Consider the following 16787-nt stretch of genomic DNA (forward strand, 5'->3'; position numbering starts at 1 on the left):
CCTTGGCCACCTTCCCAGGGCTGTGAGGAACCCTGCTTTTCCAGGCCTCCCGTGACTTAGAGACGCTGTCCTCACAGTCCCGGGGGCCTTCTCCGCCTCCTCGTTCTCCCCGGTGGGTCTCAGAATGTCACTGTGCAAGGTTGCCATGCAGTGACCTAGTTTTAACCTGTCACCTCTGCAGTGCTCTCTCTGTAAGGTCACTTCTGAGGTCCTGGGGGCTAGCACTTCTAGAGTGAATTTTAGGAAACGCATTTTAGCCCATAACACCTGGAAACATGTATTTGTCAGAAAGCAAGGACTGAGGTGATTCAGAGCGGGGTTCTAATTTATTCTGCGTTATTTTTAGACAGGCCCAGGTCATAGCAGAAGATGCACCTGTGTTTCTGGCTCAGGTGATCTAAGGGACATGTGCTATTTGTACCTCTGAGTGTGTTTCCTGCTCTTTTTTCAGTGCTGGGGACCCCAGGCCTTGCCCGTGCGGGGCGAGCACTCTACCCCTGAGCTATGCCTCAAACCCCAAAAAGGTCTTTAGAGTTTAAAGTTCTCGGTTTCCTCTTGTTTGCCGGCAAGCAGGGGTGGGAAGCGGCTTTATTTAAGTGAAAGAGCACGTACGTTTAAAAATAGGTGAGAGTTGTCTTACAAGTGAACGTTCCTGGCTAATGCTCAACAGACCACCCTGGTTTGTCCATAAGTGCCGTTGCCGTTCGGAGCCATCTGGGAGGGTGTCCTTGCACCAGGTGTGTGTGGGGGGGGGCGGGGATGGAGGGCTCCCAGTGGGTTTCCGTGGGTTTCTGCACTGAGCAGCTGCAGGAGTGGGAGCCTGCGGCTTGCACTGAACCTGGTTTTGGAGACGCCTTCCAGCACCTTCTTCTGATTATCCTTGGCCGGGGGGCAGCTGTCCTCACTTGAGCACGGGTTTGATTTGGGGAAGCAGCTGAATGAGAGCAGTTTGCAGCCAGGCCTGTGAGTATGCCCCCGCAGGGCAGAGGACCCCAGGGGATGCAGAAAAGTCACTATTATCCAGCAGCTTGTGTTCTGTTTCTGCTGGGCGGGGCCGGCCTGAGAAAGGGGACCCTTTTGTCCTGTGGCTTGTCGACCTTGGAATTCTTTTTTCCTCCCCTTTTTATAGGTGTGCTGTGTGTTCCCACAGGACACTAGTGTTTCCCCTGTCCCTCTCGCCTCCCGAGTCTGCCTCCGTCTTCCTTTTCCTTTCCCTCCCTAACTTCCACGGATGAGAGAAGACCCAAGGCCTGACCTGAACTGGGCTTACGTGGGTGAACGTGATGTTCCCCAGCTCCCTCCATTCTCCTTCAGACGACGGAGGAATGTCCTTCTTCTTGATGGCCGACTGAGCTCACTGTGAGGGTGCGCGTTGCTGGACCCATTGATCCTCCGACGGCACCGAGGCGGGTTCCGGAGTCAGACCGCTGGGGATGGCGAGGCTGCGTCGTGGGTGTGTGGACTTTGTCCCCACGGTGAACACCCAGGAGTGGGACAGGGGACCTTGAGCTGGCTCTGGGCCAGCTGAACTTGTGACTCTGAGGACTCCTGAATTCTGAGGCCACTCTGGGCAGCAGAGGCCCTGTTAGACCGAGGAGTGTCCTCACACGGTTACTGGGAAGTAGGACGCAGTTTCTGATGTGAGTTTTTAAAAAGTTCCGTGAGTTGGTTGCCGTTGGTCAGTGTGTGATGACGTGTTTAGACACCGAGGACACGGGGGGGGGGGGGGTGAGGGAGGCCCCTAGCCCAGGAGTGGCCAGGGGGCTTCCCGGAGACCGGCTGGGAAGTGAGAGTCACCAGAACTCTGGGCCTGAGGGTTTGTAATGGTTCCTGTCACCGGCACACCCCAGATTTATTGTCTGGGGCCACTCTGCAAGGCGGAGTCGGTGGTCAGGCAGAGACACCTGGTCTGGCCGGCTGGAACGCTTTCCCTCGGCCCTTTGCAGAGCGAGTTTGCTGGCCCCTCTTCTGAGGGAGAACTTGGTTCTGCTGGCCACACTGGGGTAGGGAGAGGGCTGGGCCAGGGGAACCAGCAGATTGGAATCCTAGACGGAGTCCCGATCTGAGAGGAGATGTCTGTGGCTCAGGGCTGGGCGGTGAGGTCCTGGGCTGGGTCCTGACCCCCAGGACTGGTGACGTTCAAAGGTGACGCTGGTGTTGGGAACTCTGGCAACGGTGAAGCCAAAGTAGTGGACCTTTTTTTTTTTTTTAAATATTTTTATTTTTTAGTTCTTGGCGGACACAACATCTTTGTTTGTATGTGGTGCTGAGAATCGAACCCGGGCCGCACGCATGCCAGGCAAGCGCGCTACCGCTTGAGCCACATCCCCAGCCCCAGTAGTGGACCTTTTGGTGGGTGCAGGATGGGGCCGGCCGGAGATTGCTGGAAGAGTGTGTGAGGGGTCAGTGGCCAGGCGGGCGCCTGGAGACTGGAAATATGCGAACGGGACCCGGGGAGGCTGGAGGTCCCGGGAGGTGGCTCTGTCCACTGTGCCTGCCCAGCCTCCCACGGGGCCTCCTGCTGAGCCAGGGGAACCCTGCCCCCACCCTCGCCCCAGCGTGTATCCAGTTGCTGGAGGTGAAGACTTGGTTTAGGGAACTGCCTCAGGCAGCTCCAGAGTTTTGGAGAAATGTGGAAGATGCAGAGCTCCCATCCATCATAATGTCTGAACTTATTCTTATTATGCCGACTACACGTGAGAGTGCCGTTTCAGCTGTGCCCAAGCACCTTCTCTGAGCTCATTCACCTGGCGAGCCATCACGGCCGTCTCCAGAACTTCCCTGCCCTCCCCAAACTGAAGCTTCATGCCCGCCAAACACCCTGCCGCTTCCGCCCCTCGCAGCCCTCGGCCACCCTGCTGGGCTTTCTGCAGGTGACGTGGGGACCTCCTGTGAGTAGGATCCCAGCAGTCACCTCTGTCTGGCCTTTGGCCGTGTGCCACGTGTCAGTGATGACGGACCACCGTATGTGGGGGTCCGTGCGATCCTGTTGCCCGTAAGGTGGGGCTGGCCCGGCTGTGTGCACTCCACCATGTTCAGACAACGGCAGAATTGCCCGATGGCACACTTCCCAGAATGTGTCCCAGTGGCTAAGTGACACGTGGGCTCTTCCACTCAGCACCGCGTCCTCGAGTTCGTCTGTCCTGTGGCAAGTGCCAAGACTTCCTTCCTTTTCAAGGCTGGATGACGTTCCGTTGCGCCACATCTGCTCATCTGCTCCCAGTTGGTAGTCTTATCATATTGCATCAGGTCTTTTCTTTGAGAAAGGAGGTTGAAGCCCTCTGGGTCGTCCCCCCACCCCCACCCCCGTGCGCTCCCCTGAAGCTGGTTGCGCCTGCCACCTGAGCTGTCAGTGCTGGACACCCACAGCCCATGGCCGTCATGCAGCACGGCTGCTCCCTGTCCCCTCTGCGCAGAGGCGTGCCTGTGGTCCTCTGTGCTAGGCTTGGCGTGCACGCCTGGGCACCATCGTGGGAACCTCTGGTTGGCTCTCATAGCTGCTGTCGGACTTGGGCTGGTCCTGCAGCCGCAGCGTCCTGGCGGGCATCTCCTAGTGCCAGGCCACACGTCTGTTCTCGGCTCACATCACGTATGCCCAGCTTCTCAGCTGTTGGTCTCGCTACACTCCCCGAAAATCCCTTGGTGGGCTGAGGATATCCGAAGTGGAGACGCCCAAATTCCCGGGGCCCGAGGAACGTCCTGACGCAGCTACGTGGCCTGCTGGAGCATTCTGGTTTCCAGTGGCCGACTGTGAGCTGCGGCTGCCGTCGCCCAGGGTCACAAGAGTGTTGTCTGTGCCGGACGTCCCTTGCCTGGGAGAGACCCAAATCCAAAATTTGAAGAACCGTTTTTGCTGGAAGCCTCATCAGCTTTTCAACAGGATAAAGTCAGACTGTGGTGAGCCGGGCCCGTGCCTTATGCCCCCGGCTGCCAGAGCCACAGACAATCCCTGCCCAGCGCCCGGCCTCCCCGTGCTGTGGACAGGGCATGTTCTTTCTCTCTTGTGCTGGCCAAGGCCCACTGAATGGACTTCAGAGTCCCCTATGCATACGGCTGGACACGCTTTGGAAACCGTCAGGTCACTTCCTGGAGGTCTCAGCAGAGCCAGATCTGCAGCCCAGATGGCCGCCCGGGCTCGGTGCAGGCAAGAGCCCGTGCCAGCGCCTCCTGCCCACACCCACCCTGACTGGGGTGTCCCCTGGCTGCCCTTGCCTTCCGCCAGGCTGTTGGGTGCTGGGTTTTGTCTGAAATCTGTTTCCATGTGTATCGGCTCTCTGGTTTTCCCCTGTGACTCGCCCATTTTCTCGATTAGGATTTCTGCTCTTTCACGAGGACTTTGGAGTTCTTTATATTTTCCTTCCTTCCTTCCTAGGGGATTGAACTCAGGGGCGCTCCACCACTGAGCCTCATCCCAGCCCTGTTCTGTACTCTGTTTAGAGACGGGGTCTCCCTGAGTTGCCTAGCACCTCGCCTTCGCTGGGGCTGGCTTTGGACTTGGGATCCTGCTCGGCCTCCCGAGCGGCTGGGGTTATAGACGTGCACTGCGCCCGACCTGCTGTTCTTTGTATTTTCTAGACAGTGGTCTTCTTGTTTCTAATAAATGAATTGTATGAAAACTCTGTTCCTTCAATATTTGTGAGGCCCCGTGCAGGAGGATGCCAGGGAACACTTGAGGTGGGGGTGGGGGCTCTGGGAGGGTGGGCTGGGAAGGGGAGTCGGTGCTGACCCGGGAAGCAGGAATCCTCGGTCTTGGTGAGGTCACTGCTTGGGGTCAGAATTTCTTCAGCCCAGTGGCTCCCTGTGGGGGCAATTTGACTCCCCACTCCTGGGGACATTGGCAATGTCTGGAGGCGCTTTTGGTGGTTCTCCTGGGAAGGTCCAGGGATGCTGCTCGGCACCTGCAATGCCCAGGATGGCCCTCAGGACAAAGGATGACCCCTCTGAGGAGGAGACCCCAGCCTCCCTGTGCATCGTCTGGTGCCAGCAGACCCCCTCCCACGATCAGCCAGCATCATGGGAGCCTGTGGCGTGCGGCCGGATGCAGCCCCAGCCCAGGGACGCCCACTGTGTCCACAGCACCTCCTCTCTTCCTCCCCAGGCAGGTCTTGGCGAGCCCCACCTGGGCCACAGCTCGCGGAGGATGGAAACACGTGCCCAGCGATGTCTCTGGGCCGCCTCCTTCGCCGGGCCTCCTCCAAAGCCTCGGACCTCCTGACCCTCACCCCTGGTGGCAGTGGCGGGTCCCCCTCGGTCCTGGATGGAGAGATCATCTACTCCAAGAACAATGTCTGTGTGCACCCCCCCGAGGGCCTGCAGGGGCTGGGGGAGCACCACCCAGGTGAGCCGGTGGGGGAGCCGGGGCCAGGGGTGGAGACCCTGGGAGCCATGGGTGCTTGGGCTCTGCCTGGGCTCCCCCAAAAGGGAACTAGAGACCACTGGCTCTGGGTGGAGGCAAGGAGGGGACCTTTCCAGACCCTCTGTGTCGGAACTCCAGGTGACCTGCCAACATTCTTGGGCATTCTCATGGTCCCTGGGGTGGGAAACTCTTTCCTGTGGTGACAGGGACTTTGCCATCTTTTGCAGAGCCACAGAGAAAGAGACTGTTTGGTTTCTTGTTCTGCAGGGCGGGGCTAGGTTCTGAGCCAGGGCCCTGAAGGGCCGAGGGCCACAGCTCATGAGAAAGGACGAGAGCGTCCGTTGCCTTCCCCAGCATGGGCAGCCGCCCCCGGAAGGGCGTCTGGGGGCATTAGGTCCAGCTCTTGGGCAGGCCAGGCGAGTCCTGCAGCCTGCAGCCCCTGGGAAGGAACAGAGTATGTGCAGTGACAGTTTCTTCCCCAGGGGCCCCCCGGCATTTTCAGGGCCTGGGGTAAAGGTGCAGACGAGATCCCAGATGGGGGTCCGAGCACATCCGCCCTGGGTGGACACACAGTTGTTAAAGTGTTGCTAGTGAAGCGAGGGGTGCCCCTGCCTGGCCTTGTCCGTGGTGCCCGTGGCAGTGTGACTGGAACTGTGGCTTCTCCAGCCCACACCCCCTGCTCTTCCAACCCTGCTTCCCTGGGCACCGGCACCACTGTGTGGGCCAGGACTTCACGGTCTTGGGTTCCTAGAGGATGATCCAGAGGGTGTAGCACAGCCCCTGACCGGAGCCTGGCCCCCCGGGGAGGGTGGTCATGGGGACCGAGTTCCAGGTCTGTCCTTGCTCTGGGCCTGTTCAGAGCTGCAGCCCTGGGAGTGCCCCGTGGTACTCCTATCATGACGCTGCGGGGAGAGGCCAGGGCTGGGCAGAGGACTTCAAGCCCTCACTCCGTCCTGGAGCAGAGGTGTATGGTCAGAGGGTGCAGAAATACCCAGCCTCACCCTCATGTGACCCTGCGTGTACCTAGCTGAAGTCCCCAAGTGCCCCGCCTCTCCTGGATATGGGGGTGGCCAAGGAGACCGTGGCTGACAGCAGAGCCGCGTGCTTTGGGCGCCGCTCCTGCCGGGGCCTTTTCAGCACAGAGGCCAGAGGTCTGGGCCGGGTGCCCTGTGCCCAGGAACTGGGATACCCGGAGCAGCTGGGTGCTGCATTAGGAGCTGCCACCTGCCCCCCAACCAAGCCCCTGGACACTCAGCGTGGCCTTGGGGAAGCTGCTCTTCCCCTCCCTGGGGAACAGGTCCCTCTTCCAACTACTGCGTTTAAAAAAAGCGACAGTAGACCACCGTGGTGGGACGAGGCCGGGCAGCGGCCAGCTTGGGTTTATTCTTGTTGTGAAGTGGAAGTCGAGACTCCTGCCTTCATCCCTCCCCAGAGTGCCGTACAGCCAGAACATGGGACCCCCCGAGGCCACTGGGCTTCCCTGGCCTGCCTGGGCCTGCCCACAGGAGGAGGCCGAGGCCCGACAGGCCCAGGGCAATCAGATAACCACCTAGGAGTTAGGCGTGGGCTCGGACCTGAGTGGTACAGCTAGGGCCGCCTGCTGCCTAGGCCAGTCCCTTGATCTGCTGGACACGGGGATTCGGCTCACATCCCGTCCACTTCCAGAGCCCGACTGTCCGCAGCACCGAGTGTGCCCATGGGATGGCGCTCTCGGCCGGGTGCCGCCCGTGCAGCCCTAACCTGCCCGACCTGCGACTCCCCGCAGGGTATCTGTGCCTGTGCATGGAGAAGGATGAGCTGCTGGGGGCCACCCTCATCCTGGCGTGGGTCCCCAACTCTCGCATCCAGAGGCAGGACGAGGAGGCCCTGCGCTACATCACCCCGGAAAGCTCCCCTGTGCGCAAGGCACCCCGCCACCGACGCCGGCGCATCCCGAGCTCGGGGGCCCCCCATCAACCCTCCCCCACGGAGCCAAGGCCCTCACTGATGCCCAAAGATGAGGACATCCTGCTGGTGGCCCAGAGCATCCAGGAGGCAGTGCACATCAGCGCTTCACCTGAGGATGGGGAGAAGCTGGCCCTGGACGCAGGGGCAGACGGGCCACTCCCCACCTCGCAGGCTGCCCACAGGGACTCCGGAGTCTTGTCCATGGTTGGCTCACAGGATGGGGCTGAGGAGGGCAGGGAGCCACGGCCTGAGGCCGGCGAGGAGGAGGGCTCCTGGGAGCTGTCAGCGGATGGAGTGAGCAGGGACAGCTCCTTCGACTCCGACTCCGACGCCTTCTCTTCGCCCTTCTGCCTCTCGCCCATCAGCGCTGCCCTCGCAGAGGGCAGCAGCTCTGCGCTCATGGACAGCGAAGGCAGGTGAGTTTCCTGTCCATCCCAGGCCGAGTGGTATCTAAGTCCCCATGAGGCTGGCTGAGCTCTATCCCAGGCTGAGCAGTGCACAAGTCCCCACGGTGCTGGCTGAGCTCCGTCCCAGGCCGAGCAGTGCACAAGTCCCCACAATGCTGGCTGAGCTCCGTCCCAGGCTGAGTAATGCACAAGTCCCCACGGTGCTGGCTGAGCTCCATCCCAGGCCGAGCAGTGCACAAATCCCCAGGAGGCTGGCTGAGCTCTGTCCCAGGCCCAGCAGTGCACAAGTCCCCACGGTGCTGGCTGAGCTCCGTCCCAGGCGGAGCAGTGCACAAGTCCCCACCAGGCTGGCTGAGCTCTGTCCCAGGCCCAGCACTGCACAAATCCCCAGGAGGCTGGCTGAGCTCCGTCCCAGGCCGAGCAGTACCTAAGTCCCCACAGTATTGGTTGAGCTCCGTCCCAGGCCCAGCAGTGCACAAGTCCCCACGGTGCTGGCTGAACTCCATCCTAGGCCCAGCAGTGCACAAGTCCCCATGAGGCTGACTGAGCGCCGCAGCCTACCTGCCCATCTGCAGGCGCCTTTCCCCAAGGGGAGGGCACAGGCCTGGGGACCCGTCATCTTGCTGCCTGGCCATTTGTGAAGGATGTGCAGTGGGTCCTGCCAAGTCTGACTGGCCCCTGACCAAGCCAGTCCCCCAGGAGTCCTGGGCCTTTCTGTTCTTGTCACAGGAGGGGCAGGCGAGTGCTGGTTCTCTCTCAGTCCCCAGGCAAGTGTCCGAGAGGCCCTTGTGGCGTCATGTGGCTCACAGCGCTGGCCTGAGGCCAGTTTGGCTGCATTGCTTGGTCCCCAGCCAGGCTCTGCGCTCAGCTCTGCTGCTCTCCAGGCATGTGGCCTGGCCAGCTGGGACTCCTCGCCTCTGCCAGGCATGGAGGCCAGAAGGCAGCCCCAGGGGGCATGTGGAAGCTCCAGTCTCACTCCAGAGCCGCTGTGTACGGAGAGCTGGATGCCTGGGCTCAGGGGCAGGGGGACTTGCTGGCCCAGGCTGCACCTGCAGGATTGGGAAGGGCAGGAGCTGGACCTGCCTCTGCAGTGGGCTCCTAGGCCTTGAAGCCCAGGAGTCCTGATGGGGGAGGGTTGCCCAGCATCTGCAGGGCCTCAAGGTGGCCCACCCCAGGCTGCTCACCCAGTGTGGCCGCAGCAGCCAGAGCACCTGGAGGAGAGCCAGGGTGGGCAGGGCAGGTCCCACCCCCTCCTGTGCTCTGGATGTGGTCCTTGCGCTCATGGCACAGGGACATGATGGTGGTGAGAGCAGCTGGTGGTGAGAGCTGACGTCGGCCTGTCAGCACGTCATCCATCACTCGGCTCGCGCCCCCGCCAGGCGGGCTCTGGACATCAGGCTGAGCGTTGCCGGGCACTGGGCTCCGTGTGCTGTGGATCATAGCACACACCTAGTTGAAAGCACCTATTTTTATGCTTTCAACTATGCCCGGCCCAGTGAGGTCACCAGGCTCTGTGGGGTGTCCCAGTATTATCCCCGTTGGGTGGGAGGGGGAGGGAACCTCGAGGGTCAGCGGCTTGCTGGAGGGCTCTGGCCATTACATAAGCCACAGGTTTGAGCCCAGCTAGGTCTTCTCCAGGGATGGACCCATGGGAGCCAGGGAGAAAAGGGTTGAGGGACTTGGAACCTTTGCGGGCTCAGCAGGAAGTCAACTCAGGTGGACACCCTCCTGGTTTTATCCCCTCAACAGAGTCCACTGACGATGGCTGTCTCAGGTACTTGAGAGCCCAGATGAAAGGTGCCACTTGGCCATAAGAAGGACTGTGTCCCCCCTGAGGTCTGTTGAGTCCTGTGGTGTCCTGGGCTGGGGCCCAGCTGGGTCCACGGCCAGGCCAGTCAGAGCACCCCCTGGTGGTGCCACCCTGGCAGTGCAGCACAGTGTCTGGATTTCCTGCCCCCAGGGCTCAGGCGGAGTGAAAGGTTCCTCGCCTGCTTTATCCCTCACTGTGCCCCACAGGGGTGGCAGGCTGGTCCACGGTCTCAGGACTGTCTGTCTGTCTGCTGTCTGTCCAGCAGCCTCGCCTTGCTAGGAGTACACGTTTGGGAATTAGGAAGTTGTGTGCAGGGTGAGTCTGGCACCTGGGAAGCTTCCTTCTCTTCCCTCTCAGTCGACCTGTTGTAAGGTGATCACGGCCATGTCCATCTTAGGGGGTCTGTGAGAAAGCATCCCGGCTCCCCTTTCCATCCTCTGCAGCGTGTTCTCAGGGGTCACCCAGGGGCCTCCACACAGACCCACTGCCCAGGCATCTCCAGGTGCCTCCAGGGCAGTGATGCTCACTGGGGCTGCTTCTGTCCCCAGGGGACGTGTGACCACATCAGACGCTTTGTTACAGCCGAGGATGGGCGATGTTGGCACCCAGTGGGTGGAGGGGGGGTGCCCCAGGCTCACTCTGGGTACTTAGCTGCCTCCCTCCCAGCCATACCCAGCACCCCAGCCCTTGTCATGGGTCCCCTTTACCCAGGCTTCCACCTCCTCCCCTCTCCTGACCCCAACTTGTGCGTAAGAATCAGCTGGCTCCAAGAAGGCTTTTGCCTTTGGATTTTGGGGGAACCGCCATCCCTCCAAAGGGGCTGAGGAGAGCGCTCCTCGCCTTGCCCTTCTTGGGCCAGGAGGGGTGGGGTGGGAGTGCAGGTCGGGGGCTGCCACCCCCGAGGCTGCAGGGCCTGCTGGCAGCTGTGGGGAGGTCAGCAGTGGTTCACTAGGAACTTTGGACACGTCTGCTCTAAGCCTCGCTTTACCTGCTGTTGTACGATTTTGTGTGTTTGACACTCAGTTGCCTCCTAGGTCCGAAATGTGGCCCAGAACCCCTTCTTGCAAGGTTAGTCAGCATGAAGGTCAAGTGCCAGGCTGGGGTATGTGGTCAGCAAGCCTGGCCTAGGAACCGGAGCCTGGTGCTGGGGCGTGGTCACCTCCCCCCTCCCCTGCTCATCATGAAGGCCTCTGGGCTGCAGTCTCAGTGTGCTTGTCCTTGGGCTTCTCCACCTGAGCCCCTGGCAGGTGCGCTTTCCCTTCAGGCCTGTACCAGTGCAGTTTGGCTAAGGCTCACTAGACACCATGTGTTAGTCCATTTTCTTATGACAGCAAAATACCTGAGGCTGGATATTTATAAAGAGGTTCGTTCAGCCACCAGTTTTGGAAGCTGAAAGTCCCCATCAAATTGTCCTCTGGTGAGGGCCTCCTGGGCTGCAGCCCATCATGGCAGAGGGCCTTGTAGGGGGAGTGTGTGCAGGACAGCGAGGTCACGGAGCAAAACAGAAAGCCAGGGTGCGGAGAGGGGCCAGGCACGCTCTTTTACAATAACCCTCTTGAGAGAAATAGCCAGAGTCCCCAGAGCCCATTCCTTTGAGGCACACCCCCAATGACCTGACCACCTTCCATCAGGCCCCAGCTCTCAAAGGCCCCCCCACCTCAACACCACCCCACAGGGGACCAGGCTTCCAGCACAGGAGCTCCTGGGGGACACTCCAGCCTTATCCAAGCCACAGTATGGTTAAGCGCAGCTCTGGAGTCAAGCCCAGTCCCCACCCTGCCTCCCATCAGGGCTGGTGTGGAAGGAGCCTGCCTTGAGTCAGAAGTCCCACGTGGCCCAACCCAACCCTGTTCTGCGTGACAGGCTGCAAAACAATAAATAAAGAAGCAGATGAGGGTTCGGAGAAGGGCGGGCCCTGGAGTCGGCATTTCCCGGCCTTTCCCTGCCCCTCTGCAACTTGTGTCCAGTGTGCTGTCTTGGTCCCCGGGAAGCAAAGATGGTGCTCCTTGCCCCTTCTCCATCCCCTGCGGCTCCTGGCACATGATAGTACAGGAAGTCCTCCTTGAATGGCCCCTGGTACCCGACGACTAGAACAGACATCCCCCATTGGGCTGCACATGAGCGTCCTGGGGCAGCCTTTCCAAGTGCGGCTGCCCAGGCCACACCCAGACCAGTAAAGCCAGCCTCGCTGGGGGCGGGGTTACACCCCCATGGACTTTGAGCTCCCCAAGGGTTTCTGAGTGCACTGTGAGAGGCCCAAAGGGAGAGGCGGGTCCTGGTGTGTCCAGCAGAGAGGGTCAGGGCTGAGATCCAGCTGGCCGGATGCCCAGCAGGGGGCGTGACTCTGAGGCCTTGCAGTCAACACACAGCTGCTCCCTAGTCCGGGTTCCTCCAGACCTGGGAACGGAGCACCCCAGGAGGCCAGGGCAGGTAGGCTGGCACACGGGACCCCTCTAGTGGTAAAACTGAAGAACTACACATACAGGCTGAGTAGCTGGCGGGGGTGGGCCCAGAGGAACAGCTCTGGGGATCCCAGAGTCCCCCAAACATTTTATTATTTGGTAGGTAGTTCACAGAAGGTCTGAGTGTCTCCTGGGCTCTCCATATTTGTGGGCTACCTTGAGTACGGCTGGTGGGGGTCTGGTTCCCAGGAGGCAGGGCCTCCCACCCAGCCATGGTCCTCTTCCACCCCCCCCACCCCCCCAGTGACGCCTGGAAGTCCGTGACCTTGCCAGCATTCAAGGCGTGCCTGGGGAAGGGGCGCCTCCATTCCTCGCATGGACCCCTGCCTCCCTGAGATGCTGCGCTTTCACCAGCAGGACCAGATCTGGCTCTGTCCCCACCTTCCAAAGTGATCTGGGCTGATGGGAGGAGGACACTGAGAGGGACCCGATCCCGTCTCAAGACCCAGCTGGGTGAGGGTGTGATGGGGCAGGACCTGGCCTGGTCGGTCGGCCCCGTCCAAACTTCTCTCCTGGGACTCGTCTTAGAGAACAGCCCAAATTACAGAAAGGCACTCCTCACAGGAGGGAGAGAGGAAAGAACCGAGACGCCAACCGCAGAGGAGGAGGCAGACCGAGGCAGGAGTTTGGGCTGCCACACCCTCTGTGGCTGAGACCCAGAGGTCCTGGGCTGCCCAGTAGCACAGTGGCCACCACCAGCTTCACCCAGCTCACGAACCCTGGAATGTGAAACTACAGCTTGAGCGGCCTGATTTTAATTTTGCAAGATATTGATCAATGTGAACTCAAATGCCACCTGGGGCAGTGGCCACTAGGTTGGACATAGACAGTTCTTGTAGTGTAATTATGAGACTTTTTTCCTATTCTCAATTTTCAAACATTTCATTCTGTGATAATATCAATCTTAGCATGAAAACCTTTTTTCTTTTTTTCTCTTTCTGTGGTCCTGGGGTTGAACCTGGGTCCTCGCACGTGCTGGGCAAGTGCTCACTACTGAGCTACAGCCTCTGCCCACGGACACCAATTTTAAAAAATAGATGGCCCTGCACTCCTGGGGCTGGCTGAGCCTCCCTGCTGTCTGGCATGTCTGCTAATGAAGAAGCCCTGAGGCGATCCAGTCACCCAGGCCCGTCCAGGGAGACCCAGCGCTGATGACCTCCCCCGTCAGACCCCAGTGACCCTCAGTGTCTGTGTGCCCCGGAAACAGGGCTGTTTTCTCTCTTGTGGGACCCTCTTGTCAGTCTTGGAGGCTTTCTTGGCTGAGAAAGTGTCCACTAGTGAAGTGTGCACTCGGGGTTACAAGATGACTTTCTTTTCTTTTAAAAATTTATTTAGGGGCTGGGGATGTGGCTCAAGCGGTAGCGCGCTCGCCTGGCATGCATGTGGCCCGGGTTCGATCCTCAGCACCACATACAAACAAAGATGTTGTGCCCGCCAAGAACTAAAAAAATGAATATTAAAAAATTCTCTCTCTCTCTCTCTCTCTCTCTCTCTCTCTCTCTTTCTCTCTCTCTCTTTCTTTTAAAAAAAAATTTATTTATTTATTTATTTATTTATTTGGTTCCAGGGATTGAACCCAGAGGTGTGTCCCCAGCCCTTTTTATTTTCTTTTTATTTTGAGACAGGGTCTCACTAAGTTGCTGAGGCTGACTTTGGACCTGTCATCCTCCTGCCTCAGCCTCCCAAGCTGCTGGGATTACAGGCATGGCCACCACACCCGGCCTGGTCCTTTTTCTGTGGTTTCCCGATGCCGTGTTTCTGCTGGCTCACTCGGGGCCCAGGTGAGCCTGGCACAGCCACAGGTGGGCCCTGGGCCAGCCAGCAGGGGTTGGGGTCCTGCCAGGAGGCCCATCTGCCTGCCCGCTGAGCTGGGCCTTCCTGTGCACAAAAGATAAGATTTTTCACCTCCCCAGGATCAGTTGCTGCCCCTTTATTGGTGACCATGCCCCCTGCTGAGAATGTATTTCCTGAAAGAGTGAGTTCATTTTCTACTGATCAGCAACAAGATCGTCCACAAGTTTGTCTCAGTCTATTTCTGCTGCTATAATAAAACACCACAGAATGGGGAATCTGTAAATAATAGAAGTTTTCTTCCCACAAGGCTGAGGGCTGGCAAGTCCAAGGCTGGGTGTTTCGGCTCAGGGACTCCCAAGCGGCCTCCTGGTGCCCCAGCCTCACTCCTCCCGCTGCAGTGCCCGCTGCCCTGCAGGTGGAGAGCTCTGTGAGCCCCTGTGGATCCCACCTCCCTCGGCCTTTGAGAGGCGCTCTGTGCCTGCCCTGTCGCTGCTCACGGGGTCCCGCCGTGTGTCCGCACCACCCCGTCTGCGGCTGAGTTCTTCCCGTATCTGTGTTTGGCCAACTTACATTTAACACCCCTGCGAGTTGGGGGCTTCCTTGTTGGCCAGTGCCACTCTGGGTGCGAGCCCTGTGGGGACAGTGGGTGGGTGCTGGAGGTGCAGTGACCCTCCCAGCACAGAAGAGGCCTGCAGGAGTCTGCGGAGAAGAAGAGGGACAGCAAGGACAAGTGACTGGTGGCCCTCAACAGGGTGGCTTTGTCCTTGGGGAGGGGCAGGAGGTCCAGGTTTCTCTGAAGCCTGGCGGACTGCTGACCTCGCGATAAATGGTACGCAAGCGCTTTGGGGTGTCCCGGTCTCTGGAAGGCTCTGGAATCGGTGAGCCTGGAGGTCCAGGGCCCGTCACCTGCAGCGCGAGTGTCTGGGTGCTGTCACTCAGGCCTCACTCCAGGCAGAGCGGGTGGGTCGCTGCCAGATTCCAAGCCCCTCCAGTTTCCTGGACAGCCTGGTTCCGCCTCACTGCCCCCCAGCCGTCCCCCCTAGCTGTCCCCCGGCAGGCGTGCCCAGGGTGAGTCCACTTTCCCCTTGAGCTGCCTAGGGAGGGAATGCAGCAGACCCGGGCCCTCCAACCCTCCCCTGCCAACCCTGGAGGACAGAGGCCTGAGGAGAGGAGGAGCAGGTGGGGGCACAGCTGGCACGTGGGGAGGGCCACAGGCAGGCAGTGTCCAGGCAGGACCTGGGTGGGATGGAGGGTGTTTGGAGGCCACTCCAGCCACAGGAGGGGTGGGGAGGGAGTGCAGGTGGGGGGCTGCCACCCCCAGGGGAGAGGTGAGCAGGTCCCAAGAGCCCTTGGGTGTCGAGGGGCCAGGAACCAGTGAGAGAGGCAGCTGGGAGGGGTACCTCCTGCCCCCCCAAATGTCAGGACCACACCCCAGCTCCACGGGGCCAACCCAGGCACCTGGACGCCCATCACCCAGAGGAGCCGGCAATGTCCCCATCCGCTCCCAGGCCCCACCCACCCGCCTGCTCAGGGAGCCGCAGCGCTTCCCGCGCTGGCAGCAGGCGGCAGGCGACAGGCGGGGGCCGGGCAGCTCCGAGGATCTGTTGTTTGGGTTTGTTTGCGCTTCTGCGATCCGGAGCTGAGATTTATTTCTTTAAAACACGCCATCTCCCGACACCCTGCAATCTGCTCGGAGCCGCTGAAGATTAATCTTGTCTGGTGTTTGTGGCACTTGGCAGGCTCCTCGCCGCCCGCTCGCCCCCAGCCTGCCCCGGCCGCGCGGCTCCCCTGCCAGGAGGGCAGCTGGTCCCTGATCCCGAGGAAGCCTCCTCAGGAAGGGCCAGGGGTCCACACAGTGTCCCCCCACACAGAGAAAGCCACAGGAAGTGGAAGTAGTGTTGCCCTGGAGGCCTCACTGCCAGGCCAGGAGCCGGGCACTCACCCAGACCCACGCAGGCCTCCACCTGGCTGCCCCTCAGCTCCGGGGCTCCTTCTAAGGTGTGGGTCCTTGGCGGGAGGCGGGGGCTTGGAGGTGCTGTCAGAGAACCACGTGTGGCTTGGGCAGCTGAGCGGCTCCCCACAGTGGGTGGAGAGGCCGGGCCTGTGAGGTCTTCAATGTCCAGCTGTGAGCCCAAGCTCCTCCCAGACCTCTGGGTCTGGGCTTGGCAGGCGTCTGACCTCCGCACCTCGGCCTACTCAGTGACACTGGACCACCAGGTGGGTTGAGTCTGGCAATAGGTGAGGTACGGAGGGGGGAGTTGGCCTGGTGCTGGGGGGGGGTCAGCCTGGTATTGAGGGGTCGTCCTGGTGCTGGGGGGTCAGCCTGGTATTGAGGGGTCGTCCTGGTGTTGGAGGGCCCACCTGGTGCTGGGGGGTCATCCTGGTGCTGGAGGGTCCACCTGGTGCTGGAGGGTCCACCTGGTGCTGGGGACTCATCCTGGTGCTGGAGGGTCAGCCTGGCCAGCAGCACTCAGCGCCGTGGCTTTCAGGAGGCGCCTTTATCCACTTCACAGCCTGGCTCCAGATGCCCCGTGACAGAGTGCCCCAGACCCACAGTGGCTTCGAACGAGGGCAGCCTGTCCTCACAGTCTGGAGGCCAGAAGCCTGAATCAGGGAGGGCTGGCTGTGCACCCCGTGGGCCTGGGCAGGGTCCCTCCTGCTGCTTCTGGTTCCTGGCCTCATCATCCCAGCCTCAGTCTCTGACTCCACAGCCCCTCCCTGTGCCCTGGGTGCCTCTAGGGACACCAGCCACTGGATTGGGCCACCCTGTTCCAGCACAGCCTCATTCTAACCTGACAACGCCTGCAAAGACCCTTTTTCCAAATAAAGTTGGGAGTTTTGGGCAGCCATGGAAGGTGATTCACCCCTCACAAGCTGTGGCCACTGGCTTTCCTGTCTGAAGCGGGTGTCACCATCCCATTTAGGAGAAGATGGAGGCAGAGCTCAAGGCCTTTCCACAAGGTCTCTGCTCACTGAGTCCTGGCTGTGACATCCACTCTGAAGTAAAAGCA

The 16787-nt window shown here is 60.4% G+C and overlaps 1 protein-coding gene across 5 annotated transcripts in view; it reads left to right on the top strand.

Annotated features, from left to right (window-relative positions):
- Positions 1–16787, top strand: part of Tbc1d16 (TBC1 domain family member 16) — a 72037-nt gene that overhangs the window by 11714 nt on the left and 43536 nt on the right. For 4 of the 5 annotated variants that reach the window (XM_076869715.2, XM_076869720.2, XM_076869718.2 and 1 more), the window contains exons 2-3: positions 5099–5338; positions 7122–7719. In XM_076869715.2, coding sequence (XP_076725830.2) covers positions 5161–5338; positions 7122–7719 — 776 coding nt within the window. In that variant the 5' untranslated portion in view covers positions 5099–5160. The remainder of the gene's footprint in view (positions 1–5098; positions 5339–7121; positions 7720–16787) is intronic. The other variant, XM_076869717.2, reaches the window with a different exon arrangement.

Source organism: Callospermophilus lateralis, chromosome 11 (assembly GCF_048772815.1).
Source record: "Callospermophilus lateralis isolate mCalLat2 chromosome 11, mCalLat2.hap1, whole genome shotgun sequence".
NCBI classification, from domain to species: Eukaryota; Metazoa; Chordata; class Mammalia; order Rodentia; family Sciuridae; genus Callospermophilus; species Callospermophilus lateralis.